This window comes from Gobius niger, assembly GCF_951799975.1.
Source record: "Gobius niger genome assembly, chromosome: 9".
NCBI lineage: Eukaryota > Metazoa > Chordata > Actinopteri > Gobiiformes > Gobiidae > Gobius > Gobius niger.
Genome location: NC_136860.1, coordinates 2,489,768 through 2,511,472, shown reverse-complemented (window position 1 = coordinate 2,511,472; position 21,705 = coordinate 2,489,768). Strand labels below are relative to the sequence as shown.

The window sequence follows — 21,705 nt, the reverse complement described above, 5'->3', positions numbered from 1 at the left end:
CTAGATTGGTAGTTTTTCGAACCATTCCTATTTTAGGGTGAAGGGCTTACACATTTGAAAGACTTAACAACATTTTACAGGTTTTATCAGCGGGATTTTCCAGTACCTATTTCCTGACTGAAGAAAACAAGGCACACAGCCAAACACTAAACAAGATCCACATCCCTCTAAAAGAATCTGTCAGAAAATAAAACCACAACTGTAATATGAAAAGCCTTGAATCCACAAGTGTGAACAGTTCTTTCCTGTGACCCCCCCCCCTCCCCCCCCTCTGAGGCTCCGCATGAACTCACTGGATCTTCTTAATCTAAGGATGATTTTTACAGTGTGTTCCGTCTCCATTATGGCCTCGGGCTTCACTAACTCCGAGACCAAAGAACTCATTTACTCTGAGACTCGCGGGACTTAATGCACTTTTGAATTTAAACAGCGATCAAGCCGGGCAATTAAGGCCGGACCAAATGGAGCCGTCGACACGGCTTATAAAAGCAATGATCCACTTTTACACGGCATTAACATCTCATTAACATCCTGCACACGCTCGAAACTGGAGGTAAAGCTTTACTCAGGCTTTAGAAGTAACGCTACGTCTGTGTCATATAGTCATATAGTCATATAACTTTATCTAAGTGTCTGTAAAACATGTTTGATGTTATAAAGTGCAGTTGGACTAAACGCCAGCAGGGGGCAGACGTTCTCATGTTCTCATGATTTGTAAAAGTGTGTGGACTTGAAAACTGGAGAGACTTCATGGATTCCTCAGTGCGTCGGAGCGCGGGCTTTTCTGTCCGTGTGACGTGTATCGGAGTGTGATCATGAGGATAGAACACTGAAGCCAGAGGTTTTCTGTCCGTGTGACGTGTATCGGAGTGTGATCATGAGGATAGAACACTGAAGCCCCAGAGGTTTTCTGTCCGTGTGACGTGTACCGGAGTGTGATCATGAGGATAGAACACTGAAGCCCCAGAGGTTTTCTGTCCGTGTGACGTGTACCGGAGTGTGATCATGAGGATAGAACACTGAAGCCCCAGAGGTTTTCTGTCCGTGTGACGTGTCCCGGAGTGTGATCATGAGGATAGAACACTGAAGCCCCAGAGGTTTTCTGTCCGTGTGACGTGTCCCGGAGTGTGATCATGAGGATAGAACACTGAAGCCCCAGAGGTTTTCTGTCCGTGTGACGTGTCCCGGAGTGTGATCATGAGGATAGAACACTGAAGCCCCAGAGGTTTTCTTGGGACACATTCTCAGATAACACAGAGCTGTTGGACTTCACGGTTACCGGTGTAGCGGTAAACCCCGCTAAAAATGTTGACAATAATAATTACCGTCTTGTTTTTGAAAAAAATATGTTACCGCGGTGGATTACGGCGCCCGCGGTTTAGGCAAAGTGAGCCTCATGAGGCGCCGTCTCCTCTGCTGAAGTCGCCGCAGCTACAAACAAAACTAAACTTTCTGGAAGCTGGAATCATGTCCGAGACGACAGCGCAGGATCAGCCTCAGAGACCGAGCCTGAAGTCTGGACATGTTTGTGTATTTTTAGAAGCTGAAGGACAGTTGATAGAGACAGTTTTCCTGTTTGCGGAACGTGCAGGAAAAAGTGTCTCTAAAGCAGCAAGACTTCGAACCTGTGACTCTCCTGCGTGACCGTCTCCCACAGCTCTATAGCAGTAAGCTAACGTTAGCGTGACCGTCTCCACAGCTCTATAGCAGTAAGCTAACGTTAGCGTGACCGTCTCCCACAGCTCTATCGCAGTAAGCTAACGTTAGCGTGACCGTCTCCCACAGCTCTATAGCAGTAAGCTAACGTTAGCGTGACCGTCTCCCACAGCTCTATAGCAGTAAGCTAACGTTAGCGTGACCGTCTCCCTCTATAGCAGTAAGCTAACGTTAGCGTGACCGTCTCCCTCTATAGCAGTAAGCTAACGTTAGCGTGACCGTCTCCCTCTATAGCAGTAAGCTAACGTTAGCGTGACCGTCTCCCTCTATAGCAGTAAGCTAACGTTAGCGCTTTAGCTGAAATGCTGATGTGGGACTTTGGGTTGAGGGAGAATGTAACGAGTCGCCCCATAGTGCGGCTGCAGCAAATCTGCAAAGCGAAAGCTCACTGGAAGGACACGAACTGAGGACAATTTTCCTGATATAGATGTTTTATCTTGTTCAAAAAGTGCTTTTTCAAGATTTAGCCATTTTTAAACTTTTCAAAACCTAATGGATTTAGATTTAAAGTGTAATTATTGTTTAATCGCTTGAATTAAAATATATATATATATTGAATGCTCAAGTCTATGTACAAAATGACTGGGACTGGGACAGGCATTTACAGACGGGGCCTGGGGGGGGCGACTTCAGAAAAATTGAAGCAGAGTTTTTTAAACATGAGCTGCTTTTCCTGCAGTCTGAAAGATAAATATAAAATAATATTATTATTTTTGTTAGTTCCTGTTCAGTGGTTCCCCTGTAATGCCCCGGCCCCTGTAAGCTCAGATTCGCCCCTGCTCACCAGGGTTGCCAGGTCCAATTTTTTTATGTCTTTCCGCGGGTGAAAAAAAAGTGCAGTTTTCCTCGATGGGGTTATTTATAGTTCAAGCAAGACTTTTCTTGACTTCAGGCGTGACATCAGGGCAAATACAGGACAAACTATCAGGCTGATGTTCTGGGGCTAAGAGGAAAACACAGTGGAACGGCCACCACCAGAGCTCATAATATACTCCACAGGGACTGGTTTGGCTGCTGAGACCTGGCAACCCTGCTGCTCACAGTAGATTCATTGGCCTCAAGTCCCGAAAAGAGTCTCCCACCTCTGCTATTCAGTGCACGAGGATTCATTAGGAGACTTTATCAGCTTAAATCCAATGATGAGGTCATCAGCACATTCTGGACCTGAGTCGACAGGAGAGTCTGTTCATCTGAGGAGGAGGTGTTTCCAGATTCACCATAATCTGAGCGTCAGTTACAGCAGCAGCACAGAGGGATTTACAGGAGCCGGAATCACACAGACCATCTCTAAGTGAAGCTCCGGTTTATGTGGAGATGTAGATGGTGTTATTAGTGATGGGACGGAGACGCTGAGTGGTCAGAACAGCAGACCCCCCTCCCTCTGTGTCCGGGGTAAACAGCAGACCCCCCTCTCTCTGTGTCCAACAGATGGTCTTGAGTCTTATCTCCACAGACGGCTCGTGGTCTGTGTCCGACGGGAATTAGGCCAAATCCCGGATGTATCACCTCAGTCAGCGGGACGACCAGGGGCTTTCAGGGCCAGGAGGAGACCAGGGCTGGACCAGGGCAGGACCAGGGCTGGACCAGGGCTGGACCAGGGCTGGACCAGGGCTGGGCACCGTTAAGGTTTAGGTACTCCTGGTATCAAAACAATAAAAGTATCGAAAGCAGGTACCAAAACTTTAACACAATTTTTCCCCATTTTTAAAATGTTTTTTTCTTATTTTTTGACCCGAATATATATATATATATTTTTTGGTACCCAGCCCTTGACGGGACCAGAACCAACATGTATAAAAGGTCCATGAGGGTTCGTGCAGTGGTTGATTTTGAGGCATCTTAGTCGTAGTGTCAGAGTAACAAAAAAAGGACAAAACTTTCCCTTTACGGTGTTTATTTCATGATGTTTTGTCGACTTGGGATTTTGATTCCACTCCTGAAGTGTGAAATATATCAGCGGTTGATTATAGCCACTGATATATTAGAGGCTGTTTGGGTTTTTCTAAGGCCGATGCCGATGTTGTGCCAAATGTCTGGTCTATAATCCTGTAGAAACATAAATACTTGGCCGCTCCAGCAGTGGCCGATTTTATTTTAATACTTTAGGTGAAACAGTCAAGGCCCGCGGGCCAAATGCAGCCTGCGAGATGATTTCATGTGGCCCTTTGAGGAGCATGAATTCCTGAGCATGTCCAAAGAAAAAGTAAGTCTCAGCCCAGTCCTGTGCGGAAGTTAAAGGGGGGGTATTATGCAAAATTGACTTTTTCCAGCTTTCCATCATGTTATTATGTCATTCCCTCATTAAAAACATGCCTGAAGTGTTGCCTTGGCACATTCACGTATTTTTGAGTAATCTGTAAAAACTCTGATGGCGGCCATTTTAGGGATAGGTTTGCCTGAGTCCTCCTAGGAACGCCCCCACCTCCTGGAGACGCCTCCGAGCTTTCGTCACCAGCCGAGTAACCAACCACTGCTCCTCAGCAGAACCCCCTCCCCACTGATGCCACAGACAGCGTGTGGAGGGGGCGTGTCGGAAAGGCTCAGAGGTTCTTAAAGAGACAGAGGCCTATTTCAAGACATTCACTACAGCCATTTTGAGAGAGACATTTTATACAAGGCAGTTATTCTAATTTACTGCATTTACAGACCAACAGAAGGTTTGTCATCATTGTAGTGTGATATAGACTGGTGCTATGGGACTGAAAAAAGCAGAACACCCCCTCTTTAAGGCTTTTTCACTCCAGCCACTAGGGGGCAGCTTAAATTTAAAATAAGAAAAGAATTCCACACGTGTCCAGCAGAGGGCACTGACATAATAAGAGATCAGGATACAAACAGTATATTATAGCCAATGGTCAGTCTGCCTCAGGGCGGCTGTGGCTACAATAGTAACTTACTGTGGAGTGAATGAATACTGACATCATGTAGCACTTTGAGAAACATGTGACACAGGCTGATGAAGAGCAATAAGTGTAAGATGTTATTCATGAGGCCACAGTCCTTTACAATGTGTGCGGCCCCCGACCCAAACGACTTCGACACCCCTGGTTTACCATACAAGGGGAAATCGGTGGAATCGGTGAAACAGGCCAAAAATCTGAAAGAAAAGCCTGTAGGTGTCACATTTTCCCCCTGACTGATGTGAGAGGACTCGCTTTAAAGGTTCACAGTTTTTCATACTGAGACATGTTCTTACCTGAGTTTAGACGAGTTGATGTGTACCTGAAGAGCTCGGTCGCTTCTAACTTCACCCGTTTGGAGCCATAGGAATATACTGGGAGAGGCTAAAAGCTAACAACATCTTTGGTCGTTTTGCGTGACTGAGGGCACACACAAACCCCAGACAGGTACACATCAACTCGTCTAAGCTCAGGTATCTCAGTCTGGAAAAAATGTGGCCTGTTCCTTTAACCCCTTAACTCCCACCTGAACCGAGCACTTTTTCTCCAGTTTGGCTTTACCCCATGACGAAAAAATGACAAAAATGTGACAAAAAAATGACAAAAAATTGATAAAAATGTGACAAAAAATGACAAAAATGTGATAAAAATTGACAAAAAAATAACAGAAATGTGACAAAAAATAACAAAAATGTGATAAAAAAGTGACAAAAAAATGACAAAAAATTGACGAAAAAATGACAAAAATGTGACAAAATGTGACAAAAAAATGACAAAAATGTGACAAAAAATGACAAAAATGTGATAAAAAATTGACAAAAAAAAAACAGAAATGTGATAAAAATGTGACAAAAAATGACAAAAATGTGATGAAAATTTGACAAAAAATGACAAAAATGTGACAAAAAAATAACAAAAATGTGACAAAAAAATGACAAAAAAGGACAAAAATGTGATAACAAATTGACAAAAAAACAACAGAAATGTGATAAAAATGTGACAAAAAAATGACAAAAATGTGACAAAAAAAAATTGACAAAAATGTGATTAAAAAAATTGACAAAAAAATGACAAAAATGTGACAAAAAAATGACAAAAAAGTTACAAAAATGAGTTGAACACCCAACAAAAAAAATGATGGAAAAAAAATCTGATGACGTGAGGAAAAAGATCCTCTCGGTTCAGGCGGGAGTTAAGAGGTTAAAGCCCTGACTTCACTCAACGCAAAAAACAGGAAGTCTCGATCACTTTCGGTCCCGGAGATATCGGCTGTAATGGCTTATGGATGTATTTTGAAAAGACTGCTTCCGGTACCACGGCAATTTCCTGTTAGGGAAGGAAGTGTTTAAATATCATGGCGGGTGGGAAACTTGTATGGTCATGGCACGGCCTAGCGCCTAGCTGAAAGGGGAAAAAAGGTACAGTTTCATTTATCTTTTATCCATGTATTGTTATGAAAATTGTACTAATTTACGGTATGTATTTTTAGCTCTTACGGTGGCGATGTGCTAATGGTTAATAAAAAAGGAAAATGGCACAACCCACTTGTACGCTTGTCTGTCAGCTGGGAGCTATAGTAAGAGCTTTACCGAACATTTGGTGATGGATTCCGGGACCATGGAGCTGGTTGGGACCGACGAGCATGAGTCAACGATTGCGAGGTGTCGGGTGTGGACCGGGAGTCACGTTGGACGGTCAGGCTGTGAACGGGGCGCTCGTTTGGAGCCTCGAAAACAGCAACGGCGACAGCGGTAAAAATTAACTTCACGGAAGTAAGCCAAGCCTATGGACATTGTGAGTACACGCAGCACTTTATATCATCGCAGCAGTGACTTAAACGCCAGTAAGAAGAACGGAGCGGCCACGGATAACTTTTGCAACTTTACATCACTGTTTTGTCATCAAAATTGACCAAAGCTTTTAATACAGAGCAAACTTTGATAAAATGGAGTCAGGGGGAAATTATGATATTGAACAAAGGGACATTTGTGATCAAATAGAAGATGCACAAAAATGTGAAGATCTGCTGCTTTCCCTTTATAATAAATGGAAAATGGACATAAGAGAGTCTCGGAACAAATTAAAGACACACCTGTCTGAAGAAGAGATTTGGAAACTTATTGAAGTGTTAAAGCAAAGCAATAAGGACGTGATTGATCTCTTTGATGAAATGTGTAAAATAATCACTCCATCACTTGATATAAAGAGACGAGTGGAGGCATTTAAGGCAGTCAATAATGAAATACTGTCTATTGCTTACAACAGAGCTGTGGATGATCAGTTTGATGAAGATGCTGAGAAGACCAGGATGCATGAACTGTTGTTTTGTGAATATGCACATTCCATTTATGGTTCCGAGGCCTCTATATCTAATCAATCCGATTGCAATTCTGCAGACTTACTAGCTGTAAAAAGGGTTGAAGCTGCTGCTGAGTTGGCTGTAAAAAGGGCAAACTATGATTTGATGCTTGAGGAAGAAAGGCAAAAGATTGTTATAAGACAATTAGAAGAAAACCAAAGAAAAGAACTTGATGAACAGAAATATGCCCTGGAAAGGCTAAAGGCAACAAGGGAGCTCCGTGTAGCGGAAGTAAGGTTGACATGTTTAAATGAAGAAATCAAAGGCAGCGCTAGTGGATGTCCTGGGAATGGACCATCACTCTCTTCAAATTCGGCTGCGGCCCCAGATATACCAGGTTCTCACAGTGCAACAACTACCCATCTTCCATGGGAACAGGCTACGGCAACCGCCTCCACTTTCAGACCGCCATCTTTTATAACAATTAAGGCTCCGGCTTTACCTACATCTAACTCTGGCGAGCAATCCTGTGCGTCTGCATCAACTCCTACGGGCCCTTCTACTCTTGCTGATTTTTCTTCCCTGGCTCAAAGATTGCAGGACAACATTTCATTAAGTCGACTCCCTGTACCTGAGCCCTTTGTTTTTACGGGCTGTCCTATTCAGTTTATAGAGTGGAAAGCCGCATTTACGACACTTATCAGTCAAAGAACAATAGATCCCACAGAGAAACTATATTATTTGAGAAAATACGTTGGTGGATCTGCCAAACAAGTTTTGGATGGAACATTCTTCCGCAGTGACAGTGAGGCCTTCTCAGATGCTTGGACCAAATTAAATCGCAGGTATGGCCATCCATTTACGATTCAAAGGGCCTTCAGAGAAAGAATAAAATGGTGGCCAAGGATCCATGGGAATGATGCTGAAGGACTGAGAAGTTATGCGGATTTTCTAACCACAATTCTTGAGGCAATGCCTTATGTTACAGGACTGGACATATTAAATGATTGCGAGCAAAATAAAAACTTAATATCTAAATTACCTGATTGGGTTATAGTAAGCTGGAATAGACTAGTGACTCAGAGCTTAAGGCAGAAAAACACCTTTCCAATGTTCAAAGAGTTTGTGTCTTTTATTAGTCTTGAGGCTGACATTGCCTGCAATCCAATAACATCTCTTTATGCACTTCAGCCCAGGAAAATAACAAGCAATACCCTGTCAACGCTAACCTCTCCACTGAAGAAGCCCTTAATGTCCCCAAAATTATCTAGGCCCTGTTGTCTCTTTTGTAATGAAGAATTTCACCAAATATTCGTATGTACTAAATTTAAGGAATTATCTATTAATGAACGGCGTGCATACATCAAGGAAAGGTATTTATGTTTTGGTTGTCTAGGAGAGGGACATGGGGTCAAGGATTGTAGACGACGTCTTCTGTGTGGGGACTGTGGCCTCAGGCACCCTACTGTTTTGCATAATGAACATTTTGTTAAAGACTTTGTGATCCCTGATCCGGAGGACATCACATAACTTGTTGTTTTTAAAAAAAAAAAAAAAAAAAAGGGAAAAAAAATGTGTAGAAATGGAAATGAGTGTGATTTTGGTAACCTTTTTTAATATTCAGAATTGTAACTAAATGTATCAGTAATCACTCGTTTTTGTATTACTCGTGATTGCGGGGAGTGTAATGGCTTATGGATGTATTTTGAAAAGACTGCTTCCGGTACCACGGCAATTTCCTGTTAGGGAAGGAAGTGTTTAAATATCATGGCGGGTGGGAAACTTGTATGGTCATGGCACGGCCTAGCGCCTAGCTGAAAGGGGAAAAAAGGTACAGTTTCATTTATCTTTTATCCATGTATTGTTATGAAAATTGTACTAATTTACGGTATGTATTTTTAGCTCTTACGGTGGCGATGTGCTAATGGTTAATAAAAAAGGAAAATGGCACAACCCACTTGTACGCTTGTCTGTCAGCTGGGAGCTATATCGGCTTTAATCGGCGCTAGATCGGCCGATATTGTAAAATCCCCAAATATCGTCCCGATTAGTCGACTTCTACGATACATTATAAGGTGAGGTGAAGAATCATTTCAGATTAAAAGGAAGAGGAGATTTACTCTGATTAGAACATTATTTTGAAAGAATAGGAGGGTCAAGGGGTCTTTTTAGGGGATCCATTTTCGCTTCATCGTCGCTGTAGAGAAAGTCTGAGATGTGCTTTTGGTGACCAGACTGTACAGACTGTGACCGTTATTATCCCCGCAGGCGTTTACGTCAGACAGAGAATCAGACAAAGCCGTGGTTTTGGGGTCAGAGTGTGAGGTTTTGTGTTTGCTCAGATCCGTCCAGTAAAGAGATGAAGAGATTCTCCGACTCCCACGGCCGCTTGTTTTATTCATGAACGAGCCGAGCACAAGTGGGTCAAACAACCCGGGCTTCAGCTGCTGACGGGGGCGGTGGCACAGCGGGTCAGGCAGCGGCACATGTGCAACCAAACCATATCCCATATTAACCGATACCAAGAGAGTTTCTTTAAAACAGTGAATGTCCCTCTTTTCTTCAGTGTGAGATCAATATAGTGAGACGAGCTGTTACTGATCAATAATCAACTATATCCATAAATAAACTGTATGGAACAATATGAAGCAACGATCACTGGACTTTTCTACAGGAAAAACCCTCAGACGTGACTCACATTCAGTTCATCTGATCATTACAACTTGTTTATTTTAGGTTATGTTTTAACCTGCATCAAGCCCCTTTTCTCCAGTTTGGCTTTACCTAAATCTAAATGGTACAGCTACAAAAAGACAAGAACAAAAACAAGGCTGAAAACACAATGCAAAAGCGTGAGTGACAAAACAGCAACAAAAATGTGACAAAAGTGCCAAAAAAAGAGACAAAAAAGCGATGAAAGTGCAAAAAAAAAAAGCAGCAAAATTTGACAAAAAATGCAAAGAAAAAAGTGGCAAAAACTACACAATAAAGTGGTAAAAAAAAAAAGGGATGAAAAGGCAAAAAAAAAGCCACACATGAGCAAGAAAAGAGCAACACAAAAGTGACAAAATGAGATGACAAACAACAACACAAGTTTGGGATATTCGTAACCGATACCCGATATATGAGGTCGACTCGTGGGTTTTTCTAAGGCCGATCCCGATATGTTTGACTGATATTTTTGACCGATCTTTCCAAATGTCTATAATCCTGTAAAGAACATAAATACTTCTATTTTATTTTATTACTTTCAATCATAGTTTTGTCCCAGCTTTGATTAGCTGTTGTTAGTGTTAGCATTAGCATACTGTTGTTAGCATTAGCATTAGCATACTGTTGCTAGCAGCGGCATTTTGCACAATATTAAAAATACCGGAGGTTAAAACTAACTGAGTAATTTAATTCTCCAGGTTCAAAATGACATATTCACTGAGGTTTTATAAAGTTATTTTAAAGCCCTGACTTTGTGCTTTCCAAACAGTCTCTATCGCAGCAGATATCGGCTTTTATATAAGATATTGCATTTCTTCCTTTATTTTTTTTAATTAGACGATTAGTGAGGAGCCGTTTTCTCCTTTCCTACTGAGACTTTCCTTATTTATTCCTTATTATTCCGGTGAATCTCTGACTTGTCGTCCGCTCTCTTTTCCTGCAGCCTCTGTGCTCATCAGTTCTTAGTTTTGTAATCCAGTTTCGAGGCAGATCAGTTTGTAGTTTGTGTCATGTTGCCGTGGTGATGAGTCAGTGAGGCGTGTGTGGAGGCGGCGCCGCTCCATCTGCTGCTGCCTTTAAATAACAACATTATGTCACAGACTGAACCAGAACCAAACAGCAGACCCAGGAGCTGACCCGGGTCTGACCAGGAGCTGACCCGGGTCTGACCAGGAGCTGACCCGGGTCTGACCAGGAGCTGACCAGAAGCTGACCCGGGCCTGACCAGGAGCTGACCCGGGCCTGACCAGGAGCTGACCCGGGCCTGACCAGGAGCTGACCCGGGCCTGACCAGGAGCTGACCCGGGCCTGACCAGGAGCTGACCCGGGCCTGACCAGGAGCTGACCAGGAGCTGACCCGGGTCTGACCAGGAGCTGACCCGGGCCTGACCAGGAGCTGACCCGGGCCTGACCAGGAGCTGACCAGGAGCTGACCCGGGCCTGACCAGGAGCTGACCCGGGCCTGACCAGGAGCTGACCTGGGTCTGACCAGGAGCTGACCCAGGAGCTGACCCGGGCCTGACCAGGAGCTGACCAGGAGCTGACCAGGAGCTGACCAGGAGCTGACCAGGAGCTGACCCGGGTCTGACCAGGAGCTGACCCAGGAGCTGACCCGGGCCTGACCAGGAGCTGACCAGGAGCTGACCAGGAGCTGACCCAGGAGCTGACCCGGGCCTGACCAGGAGCTGACCAGGAGCTGACCAGGAGCTGACCCGGGCCTGACCAGGAGCTGACCAGGAGCTGACCAGGAGCTAACCAGGAGCTGACCCGGGCCTGACCAGGAGCTGACCAGGAGCTGACCCGGGTCTGACCAGGAGCTGACCCAGGAGCTGACCCGGGCCTGACCAGGAGCTGACCCGGGCCTGACCAGGAGCTGACCAGGAGCTGACCCGGGCCTGACCAGGAGCTGACCCGGGCCTGACCAGGAGCTGACCAGGAGCTGACCCGGGCCTGACCAGGAGCTGACCCGGGCCTGACCAGGAGCTGACCAGGAGCTGACCCGGGCCTGACCAGGAGCTGACCCGGGCCTGACCAGGAGCTGACCAGGAGCTGACCCGGGTCTGACCAGGAGCTGACCCAGGAGCTGACCCGGGCCTGACCAGGAGCTGACCCGGGCCTGACCAGGAGCTGACCAGGAGCTGACCCGGGCCTGACCAGGAGCTGACCCGGGCCTGACCAGGAGCTGACCCGGGCCTGACCAGGAGCTGACCCGGGCCTGACCAGGAGCTGACCCGGGCCTGACCAGGAGCTGACCAGGAGCTGACCAGGAGCTGACCCGGGTCTGACCAGGAGCTGACCAGGAGCTGACCCGGGTCTGACCAGGAGCTGACCTGGTTTTGGAGACTTCAATATCAGTTCAAATAGAGCATTACTTACAAAAAGAAGTACTTTTCTGCTCTAAAGTTTCCCGTACTGGCTGATTTATCGGACCGATATTCGGGGATTTTGCTATATGGGCTATATCGGCCGATCCAGAGCCGATAAAAGCCGATATCTGCGGGACTGAAGGTGACAGAGACTTTCCGTTTGCATCGGGAAGAGCGAAGTCAAAGCTTTAACTTCCTGAACATCGCCATGGAAACTGGTGAACCTCTAAACCCCACATGGACCCAGCATAATCTGCAGTTTGGCTTTACCCAAATCTAAGACTAAAACGTACCGGAAAAGCAACAATAACACAATAAAAACAAGCAACAAAAACACACGACTAAAGAGTGATGGAAAAACGAAAAAGTGACAAAAACATGACAGAAGAGTCGGCTGAAACAAATAATCCATTATTGAAATACTCGATACAATTTTCATGCATCTTTCACAACGATTATCAATTACCAAATAATCATTAGTTAACGATATGGACAAAATTTCATATCTCGATATTCATGCCAGATATCTCGATCTCGATACCATGAGTGAGTTATGTGAAAGCCAAGCATTTTTCAGAAAAAATCAAATATAATAATAAAGAGTGCACTTTTATTGATGAAAATCTATGTGGTTTATATCTTGCTTTTTCTATTTTAATGTTTTGAATGTTCTGTATCTCGACATCGATACGATAACGATGTATCTTTCAGCCCCACAAAAAAAGACATGCTGGAAAACAATAACACGACATGGAAACACACAAAAAAAGTGAGAAAAAAAAAAAACTTTCAGGTCTTAGCTTTCAAATGAGGCGTTACTGTGACTGAGAGGCTGTGATCTCCAGTCAAGAAACTTTTAGATTTGGGTAAAGCAGAACTGGAGAAAATGAACTCGGTTAAGGTGAGGTTATTTTGTTTGTTCAGGTAAAAGTTTCTACGGTAACCTCTTAACTCCCGCCTGAACCGAGAGGATCTTTTTCCTCACGTCATCACATTTTTATTTTCCATCATTTTTTTGTTGGGTATTCAACTCATTTTTGGAACTTTTTTGTCATTTTTTGTCACATTTTTGTCATTTTTTCGTCAAATTTTTGTAATATTTTTTTTCAAATTTTTATCAAATTTTTGTCATTTTTCCCCCAAATTTTTTCATTTTTTTGTCACATTTTGTCACATTTTTGTCAAATTTTTGTCATTTTTTTGTCAAATTTTTATCACATTTTTGTCACATTTTTGTATTTTTTTGTAAATTTTTTTATCACACTTTTGTTATTTTTATCACATTTTTATCACCTTTTTGTCAATTTTTTTAATCACATTTTTGTTATTTTTTTTATCACATTTTTGTTATTTTTTTATCACATTTTTGTCATTTTTTATCACATTTTTGTTGTTTTTTTATCACATTTTTGTCACATTTTTGTCATTTTTTTATCACATTTTTGTCAATTTTTAGTCGTTTTTTATCACATTTTTGTCATTTTTTTATCACATTTTTGTCATTTTTTTATCACATTTTTGTCACATTTTTGTCATTTTTTGTCAAATTTTTATCACATTTTTGTCACATTTTTGTATTTTTTTGTAATTTTTTTTATCACACTTTTGTTATTTTTATCACATTTTTATCACCTTTTTGTCAATTTTTTTAATCACATTTTTGTTATTTTTTTATCACATTTTTGTTATTTTTTTATCACATTTATGTCATTTTTTATCACATTTTTGTTGTTTTTTTATCACATTTTTGTCATTTTTTTATCACATTTTTGTCAATTTTTTGTCGTTTTTTATCACATTTTTGTCTTTTTTTTATCAAATTTTTGTCATTTTTTATCACATTTTTGTCACATTTTTGTCATTTTTTTGTCAAATTTTTATCACATTTTTGTCACATTTTTGTAATTTTTTTTATCACACTTTTGTTATTTTTATCACATTTTTATCACCTTTTTGTCAATTTTTTTAATCACATTTTTGTTATTTTTTTATCACATTTTTGTCATTTTTTTAATCACATTTTTGTTATTTTTTTATCACATTTTTGTCATTTTTTATCACATTTTTGTTGTTTTTTTATCACATTTTTGTCACATTTTTGTCATTTTTTTATCACATTTTTGTCAATTTTTAGTCGTTTTTTATCACATTTTTGTCATTTTTTTATCACATTTTTGTCATTTTTTTATCACATTTTTGTCACATTTTTGTCATTTTTTTGTCAAATTTTTATCACATTTTTGTCACATTTTTGTATTTTTTTGTAATTTTTTTTATCACACTTTTGTTATTTTTATCACATTTTTATCACCTTTTTGTCAATTTTTTTAATCACATTTTTGTTATTTTTTTATCACATTTTTCTTATTTTTTTATCACATTTATGTCATTTTTTATCACATTTTTGTTGTTTTTTTATCACATTTTTGTCACATTTTTGTCATTTTTTTATCACATTTTTGTCAATTTTTTGTCGTTTTTTATCACATTTTTGTCATTTTTTTATCACATTTTTGTCATTTTTTTATCACATTTTTGTCACATTTTTGTCATTTTTTTGTCAAATTTTTATCACATTTTTGTCACATTTTTGTAATTTTTTTTATCACACTTTTGTTATTTTTATCACATTTTTATCACCTTTTTGTCAATTTTTTTAATCACATTTTTGTTATTTTTTTATCACATTTTTGTCATTTTTTTAATCACATTTTTGTTATTTTTTTATCACATTTTTGTCATTTTTTATCACATTTTTGTTGTTTTTTTATCACATTTTTGTCACATTTTTGTCATTTTTTTATCACATTTTTGTCAATTTTTAGTCGTTTTTTATCACATTTTTGTCATTTTTTTATCACATTTTTGTCATTTTTTTATCACATTTTTGTCACATTTTTGTCATTTTTTTGTCAAATTTTTATCACATTTTTGTCACATTTTTGTATTTTTTTGTAATTTTTTTTATCACACTTTTGTTATTTTTATCACATTTTTATCACCTTTTTGTCAATTTTTTTAATCACATTTTTGTTATTTTTTTATCACATTTTTGTTATTTTTTTATCACATTTATGTCATTTTTTATCACATTTTTGTTGTTTTTTTATCACATTTTTGTCACATTTTTGTCATTTTTTTATCACATTTTTGTCAATTTTTTGTCGTTTTTTATCACATTTTTGTCATTTTTTTATCACATTTTTGTCATTTTTTTATCACATTTTTGTCACATTTTTGTCATTTTTTTGTCAAATTTTTATCACATTTTTGTCACATTTTTGTAATTTTTTTTATCACACTTTTGTTATTTTTATCACATTTTTATCACCTTTTTGTCAATTTTTTTAATCACATTTTTGTTATTTTTTTATCACATTTTTGTCATTTTTTTAATCACATTTTTGTTATTTTTTTATCACATTTTTGTCATTTTTTATCACATTTTTGTTGTTTTTTTATCACATTTTTGTCACATTTTTGTCATTTTTTTATCACATTTTTGTCAAATTTTTGTCGTTTTTTATCACATTTTTGTCATTTTTTTATCACATTTTTGTCATTTTTTTATCACATTTTTGTCACATTTTTGTCACATTTTTGCATTTTTTTGTCACATTTTTGTCATTTTTTCTTCAATTTTTCTTCACTTTTTTGTCAATGTTTTCGTCACTTTTTGTCACATTTTTACATTTTTTTGTCACATTTTTGCCACTTTTTCATCCATTTTTCATCACTTTTTAGTCAATGTTTTTGTCACTTTTTGTCACATTTCCATCATTGTTTTCGTCTCAGTTTTGTTGCTATTTTCACAGCTTTTTCCCAGAAGCTTTTGGACTGGGGGTAAAGCCAAACTGGAGAAAATGTGCTCGGTTCAGGTGGGAGTTAAGGGGTTAAGAGACCAAATGAACCCAAAAGAGAGTTTTCCCTTCAGCGTCAGTTTCATCACTTGTTTATTCGCCTTAGTAAAGATAAACGATGGCGCCTCATGGTCTAGTTTTGGTAGAATCGGGACAGAAAATAACACTTCCCTCCCCTTGTCTGATCATTTACACATGAATGATCTGTAAATACTCCCTAAAGACTCTCTTCAAACTGCGCACAGGCTGATTGTGCCACTGCGGTGCGCGCGCCTCGCTGCCTGAGCGAGCCCTGGAAACAGCACTGAGCCAAATCCAAACACACCATCGCGCGTAAACACGAACTCCACGAACCTGGGGGGGTCCGCGTCACCTGTTGTCTCCTGGACTCGGCCGCCGCTTCCCTCACTGCCCCCTCGTATCCCGGGGTCCGTGTCGGTATAAACCTCTCCTCCTCCGCCGTCAGGTTCCCCCCGCCGCTCCCCTCCACCTCCGCCTCCTCCGCGCGTAAACCCGCCGCATCCACCGAACCCGAAGCGCAGAGCAGGACCAGAACCAGCGGCACCAGGGACCGTGCGAGCCCCATGACCTCAGCGCAGCAGCGGGAGCTCGGTCAGCGCATGTCCCGGTCTGCAGGGGGGGTGCTCTCCGCGCTCAGGCAGAAAGATTAACCCCCTTCAGAGCGAGAGAGAGGAGGATATCACCACCAACAACAACAACAGCGGCAGCGGCAGGGCGAACACAGCTCACAAGATGGCGCTGCTCGCTCCCACAGAGACACTGAGCCTTATATAACCGTCAGAATCAGAATCACCCAGTTCCCCCCCGCGCGCAGAGGCAGAGCAGCGCGTGCAGAGGAGGGTTGTTGTTGTCAGTGGAGGAGCGTTCACGGACTGGGGTGTATTTCCGGTGCAACTGTACAGTGAAACAGTGAGATATAATAATAATAATTTAAAAAAAAAGAGTAGAAGTGCATGAGAAAATGTAATCGAGTACCTGACTCTGACTATGGCAAATAAAATGACAACCAATCAAGAACAACAGTGATAGTGATCATATACAAATATATAAAGAAATAATGTTTGAAAGGTTTCAGATCAGAGCCCTGCAGTGCTGCTCTTCCTCCACCAGATGGAGACAAAGGAACCCCAGGGGGAAAGTGCTGTGACCTGCAAGAGCCAGACTCGTGTTCATGCCAATCACATTATAGCCTTAGAGGTGTGAGGAAAATGACATCTCAGTTCGGTTCAACTATTTGGAGGGAACGGTGCAGTATTTCTTTGGTAATAAACAACAACAACAACAACAACAACAAAACAAACAGGAAAGTCCATCCATCCATCTTCTTCCACTTGTCCGTTTCCGGGTTATTTGGAGTTGCCCAAATCTCATTGCACCAGCCCCCATGGCTCCTCCTGCAGGTGGTGGGTCCACAGAAGGACGGCCTCGTGGTTCTAACCGGGTCTGTTGGTCTCTCATAAGGAGCTTCTGAACTGCTCTTTGACCCGTCACCAAGGACCTGTTTGCTCTGGGAGACCCTACAGCAGGGGTCCTCAAACGACGGCCCGCGGGCCAAATCGGGCCTGCGAGGTGATTTAATCCGGCCCCCGACTTGTAGAGCAAAAACATTTTTGTCAAAAATAAAAGTAAGTCTCCAGCCCATTCCTGTGCGGAGTTGATATTTTAACTAAATAACCAGTTTACTCATTCCAGCCACTAGGGGGCTATTTGAATAAATAAAAAATAATTCCACAGGTGTCCAGCAGAGGGCACTGACATAAGAGATCAGAATATAAACACATTATAGCCCCGTGGTAAATGAAGCTTAACCACAGAGTGTGGAGAGAATAAAGTGTAAGAAGTTATTACTTTGGTCACATTACATAATGATGTTTTATTTGAAAATAAAAATAAATGGAAACTAAAACAAAGTGTGAAGACTTGATTACTATTTTTGCAAACCACTACAGTGAAACAAATATGAGCCTGAATCAAGTGTTGACCTTGTGGATAAAGTCGTGGGGACGACTGTGCAGGCGAGTCGTCTCTACTTCACAATGAGGCATTTTGGTCTAAGTCAAACAATTCTATGTAAAGCAGCGACTCTACTCCGAGCTCCCTCTGGTCTCTGTGAAGGAAACTCATGATCTCGTCCTTTTAGTCATTACTCAGATCTCCTGACCTGAGGTGAGGGCAGGAACACAGATGGACTCAGCTCCACCAGTCCGATGCAGCATACAGAGCATTAAAAATCATTTAAAGAGACCCAAGTCTAGTTAAAATACTAATTACAACAATTTCTAGAGATTTATCCACATTATTTGATTATTCATTTGACTTTTATAGTTTGTAAATCAATATAGTTTGTGCTTACGTCTTACTGACTGCATTTATTGTTAGCTTCTTCTTCGTGATTACATTAGTGTGTATTGCGCCCTCTGGGTCGGTGCCGGAAAGTTGCAATTGTGGTTTTCTGGAACAGAGACACCAGGGGGCGATGAAAGACCCCCCCAATCATCCCATAAACACCTGTATTACCCCCAGAGGGACGACGGGAAGGATTTATTAAGGTGAACACGTTACTTCTGTGGTTTCTGTAGATCATAAGAGGAGGTTTCGTGGCCTCTGGAGGTTTGATTTCACTGACAACAGCAGACAATGGCAGAGGTGTTTGGTTAGAGTGAGCCATGAGCAGAAAGGCATTGTGGGAACTAAAGCCCTGACTAAAGGTTACCATCACACTGTTACAGCCACATTTCCACTTCAAAAACTTTCCAGTCTTTAACGATATTTTGAAAGTCAGAAGGATTGAATTCCTGCCTGATTTATTGAGTTTTGAACCCAAAAAACAAGGAGGAATTAGAATTTTTACACCTTCTTTTCCACTTAAAACTGGTTATTCCGAACCTACACAACATCCAGCCTCCATCCATTCATCCAACCATCCATTTCTTCCACTTGTCCACTTGTCGTGGGGGCAGTTGTTGGAGCCGCCCAGATCACATTGCCCCAGCCCCTTATGGCTCCTCCTGCAGGTGGTGGGTCCACAGAAGGACGGCCTCGTGGTTCTAACAGGGCCTGTTGGTCTCTCATAAGGGGCTTCTGAACCGCTCTTTGTCTGACTTAGGACCTGTTTGCCCTGGGAGACACCGTGGGAACCCAGGGTGCTGAGTGTGCTGCAGCACCCCCTGGTGGATAATTTGTGTATTTCAAGCAATGTTGTTAGGAAATAGGAAATAAGCACAGAAAAGGCGTTTTTGGGGGCAGTTTTGTCCCTCAGCACCCCCTAACCAACATTAGTTCCCACGGCGCTGACACCAGGGGCACGAAGCCTCCGACAACAGAGCTCCAGGATCATTCGGACGCTCAAACCCCTCCACCACGTTAAGGTGGCGGTTCCTGGAGGGGAAGATCCAGCCTCCCTCTGAAAAAATCTGTCTGAGATAAAAACAGGAAACTCTTGAGTGCGGCTTCAGTCCCAGCATGAAGCTCAGGGAGCTGGTCGTCGTCTGGGGCCTGGGGGGTGAGTACAGGGGCTGTGGGGAGACTCTGCAGGTGAATATGTAATAGAATTTAAAATGGAGTTGGTGCAGCTAAGAATCTGGACTATGGCTGGGGTTAGAGCAAAACACTTCAATCTGACTGAAATAAAAAGTGAAGCTGATGTTCACTACATGGATGCAGGTCAGCGAGAGCTCCAGTTTCTCTAAGTTTCTCCTGAAGTCACAGAACTGAAGACCTCAGACGTCCGGGGGAGACGCTCCAGATACGACCAGGGTGAGGCTCAGTTTGGTTTAGGGGGACGGGGACCTCGGTTTAGGCAGTGCTGGCATCCAAATAATAAAACTATCGAAAGCAGATACTGAAAAGAAAAATCAAATCTTTATTAAAATTTAAAAAGGAAAAAAAGTGAAACACAAGTTGAAAAAAGTAGAAAAAAAATGGGTAGAAATGGAGAAATTGGTGGAAAAAATGTTGGTGAAAAAAAAAACGTTTTGTGGTGAAATTGAGAAAAAGATTGGGGGGAAAAAATACAGAAATATTTGGAAACAAATATGGAGAAATTGAGAAAATAGTGGAAGAAAAACTTGGGGGGAAATATTAATAATTTGCAAGAAATTGGGGGGAAAATGTGGGGGGGGGGGAATATAATTTGGGGGAAAATGGGGATAAAGAAATATGGAAAATTAAAGGGGAATGTGTTAAAAATGGGGGAAACAAGAAAAAAACGCAAGTGTTGTTTCTGTGTTTTGTCGTTTCTTGGTTGTTTCACCTCAAACAAATGATACAAAAGACGGAGAAGAAATGAATTGACATTATTGTTCTGTTTTATGGTTTAAGGCAGGGTAGGCACGTTTGCGTGGTGGAGGGCCGATTTTCTTCATTGTCAAAAGACAGAGGGCCAAACCCCCCCAATTGTTGCCTGAAGTAAAGCATCACTTTTAACAATTGCCACTTGTACGTCATACATGACTAAAGTGGGCGGTCTGCTCAGAAATGTTGAGGAATTGACTATGTTTCACATTTTGAGCCTTAAGTGCATTTTCTCCAGTTTGGCTTTACCCAAATCTTAAAGCTTCTGGACTGGAGTTCCACATTTTGATCGTGTTTTTTTTTTCCGTTGCTTTTTTGTCTTGGTTTCGCCACATTTTCGTCACGTTAAAGCAGTACTAAGTAACGTGTTTACCTTAATAAATCCTTTTCGTAGTCCCTGTGGGGGTAATACAAGTGTTTATGGGAGGATTGGAGGGTCTTTCATCTCCCCCTGGTGTCTCTGGCCAGAAAACCATGTTTGCAACTTGACTGCCACCGGTCCGGAGCCACCAATACACACTAATGTAATCACGAAGAAGCTAACATGCTAACGGGCAAAGCTAACTGCGGGCTAGCGTCACTTTAAACAGTATTTACAGCCAAGTTTGAGTGAAAAAAATTATTTCCTTTGGATTGGATGCACAGTAACCCTCTGTCCCTTCGCCTTTCCTGTCGGCGTAGCATTTACTCTCCAAGACAATTAATAAGTTAAAAAATCGTAACTTGCTACGACACCTGCAGTTGCGCTTATGGCCTCTAGGGGGAAGAGTTACTTAGTACTGCTTTAACATCGCTCTTTTGTTGCTACTTTTTTAATACTATTTCTTGCGTTTTCATCCTCGTTTGCGTTGCTATATTGACCGTTTTTCCCCCCAAGTGTGATAAGATTTGGGTAAAGACAATCTGGGGAAAGTGTGCTTGGTTTCAAGTGGGGTTAAGAGATTAACAGGCCTTCGATCTCCCTCAAGACCATTTATAGAAATACCTTTACTCAAAATGGTCTTGAGGGCCAGAGCTTCTATGCTATACTCGTCGTTGCAGCACATTACAGTCGCAGCATTAATAATAACGACGATTCCAGGCATTGATTTAAGGAACTCGAGTTTCCGCTGCGTTTGCACAATCCTCACCCAGCAGAGGAAACAACAGGAAGTGACATCACCAACAGCAACACGCCCCACACTGCACGAGCGCAGCATAAACAAACCAAACCTCAGTGCTGTGGTCGCTTTAGTTTGGTTTATGGAGAGAAAGGTCCAGCTCATTCCCCCGGGTCGACGTCCACACGACTGATGATGATGAGAAAAAACATTTAACCCCTTAACTCCCACCTGAACCGAGCACTTTTTACTCCAGTTTGGCTTTACCCCAATCCAAAAGCTTCTGGAAAAAAGCTGTGAAAATGGCAACAGAACTGAGACGAAAACAATGATGGAAATGTGACAAAAAAGTGAGAAAACATTGGCAAAAAAGTGATGAAAAATTGATGAAAAAGTGGCAAAAATGTCACAAAAATGTGACAAAAAATTGACAAAAAT

General features: G+C 41.5%; 1 protein-coding gene across 1 annotated transcript in view; it reads right to left on the bottom strand.

The window, feature by feature from the left end:
- The window catches only part of LOC306967739 (protein FAM171B-like), a 31,427-nt gene extending 14,920 nt beyond the window's left edge, over positions 1–16,507 (bottom strand). Inside the window, exon 1 of the mRNA XM_079562899.1 lies at positions 16,208–16,507. Coding sequence (XP_079419025.1) covers positions 16,208–16,439 — 232 coding nt within the window. The 5' untranslated portion in view covers positions 16,440–16,507. The remainder of the gene's footprint in view (positions 1–16,207) is intronic.
- Positions 16,508–21,705: the final 5,198 nt, after the last annotated feature.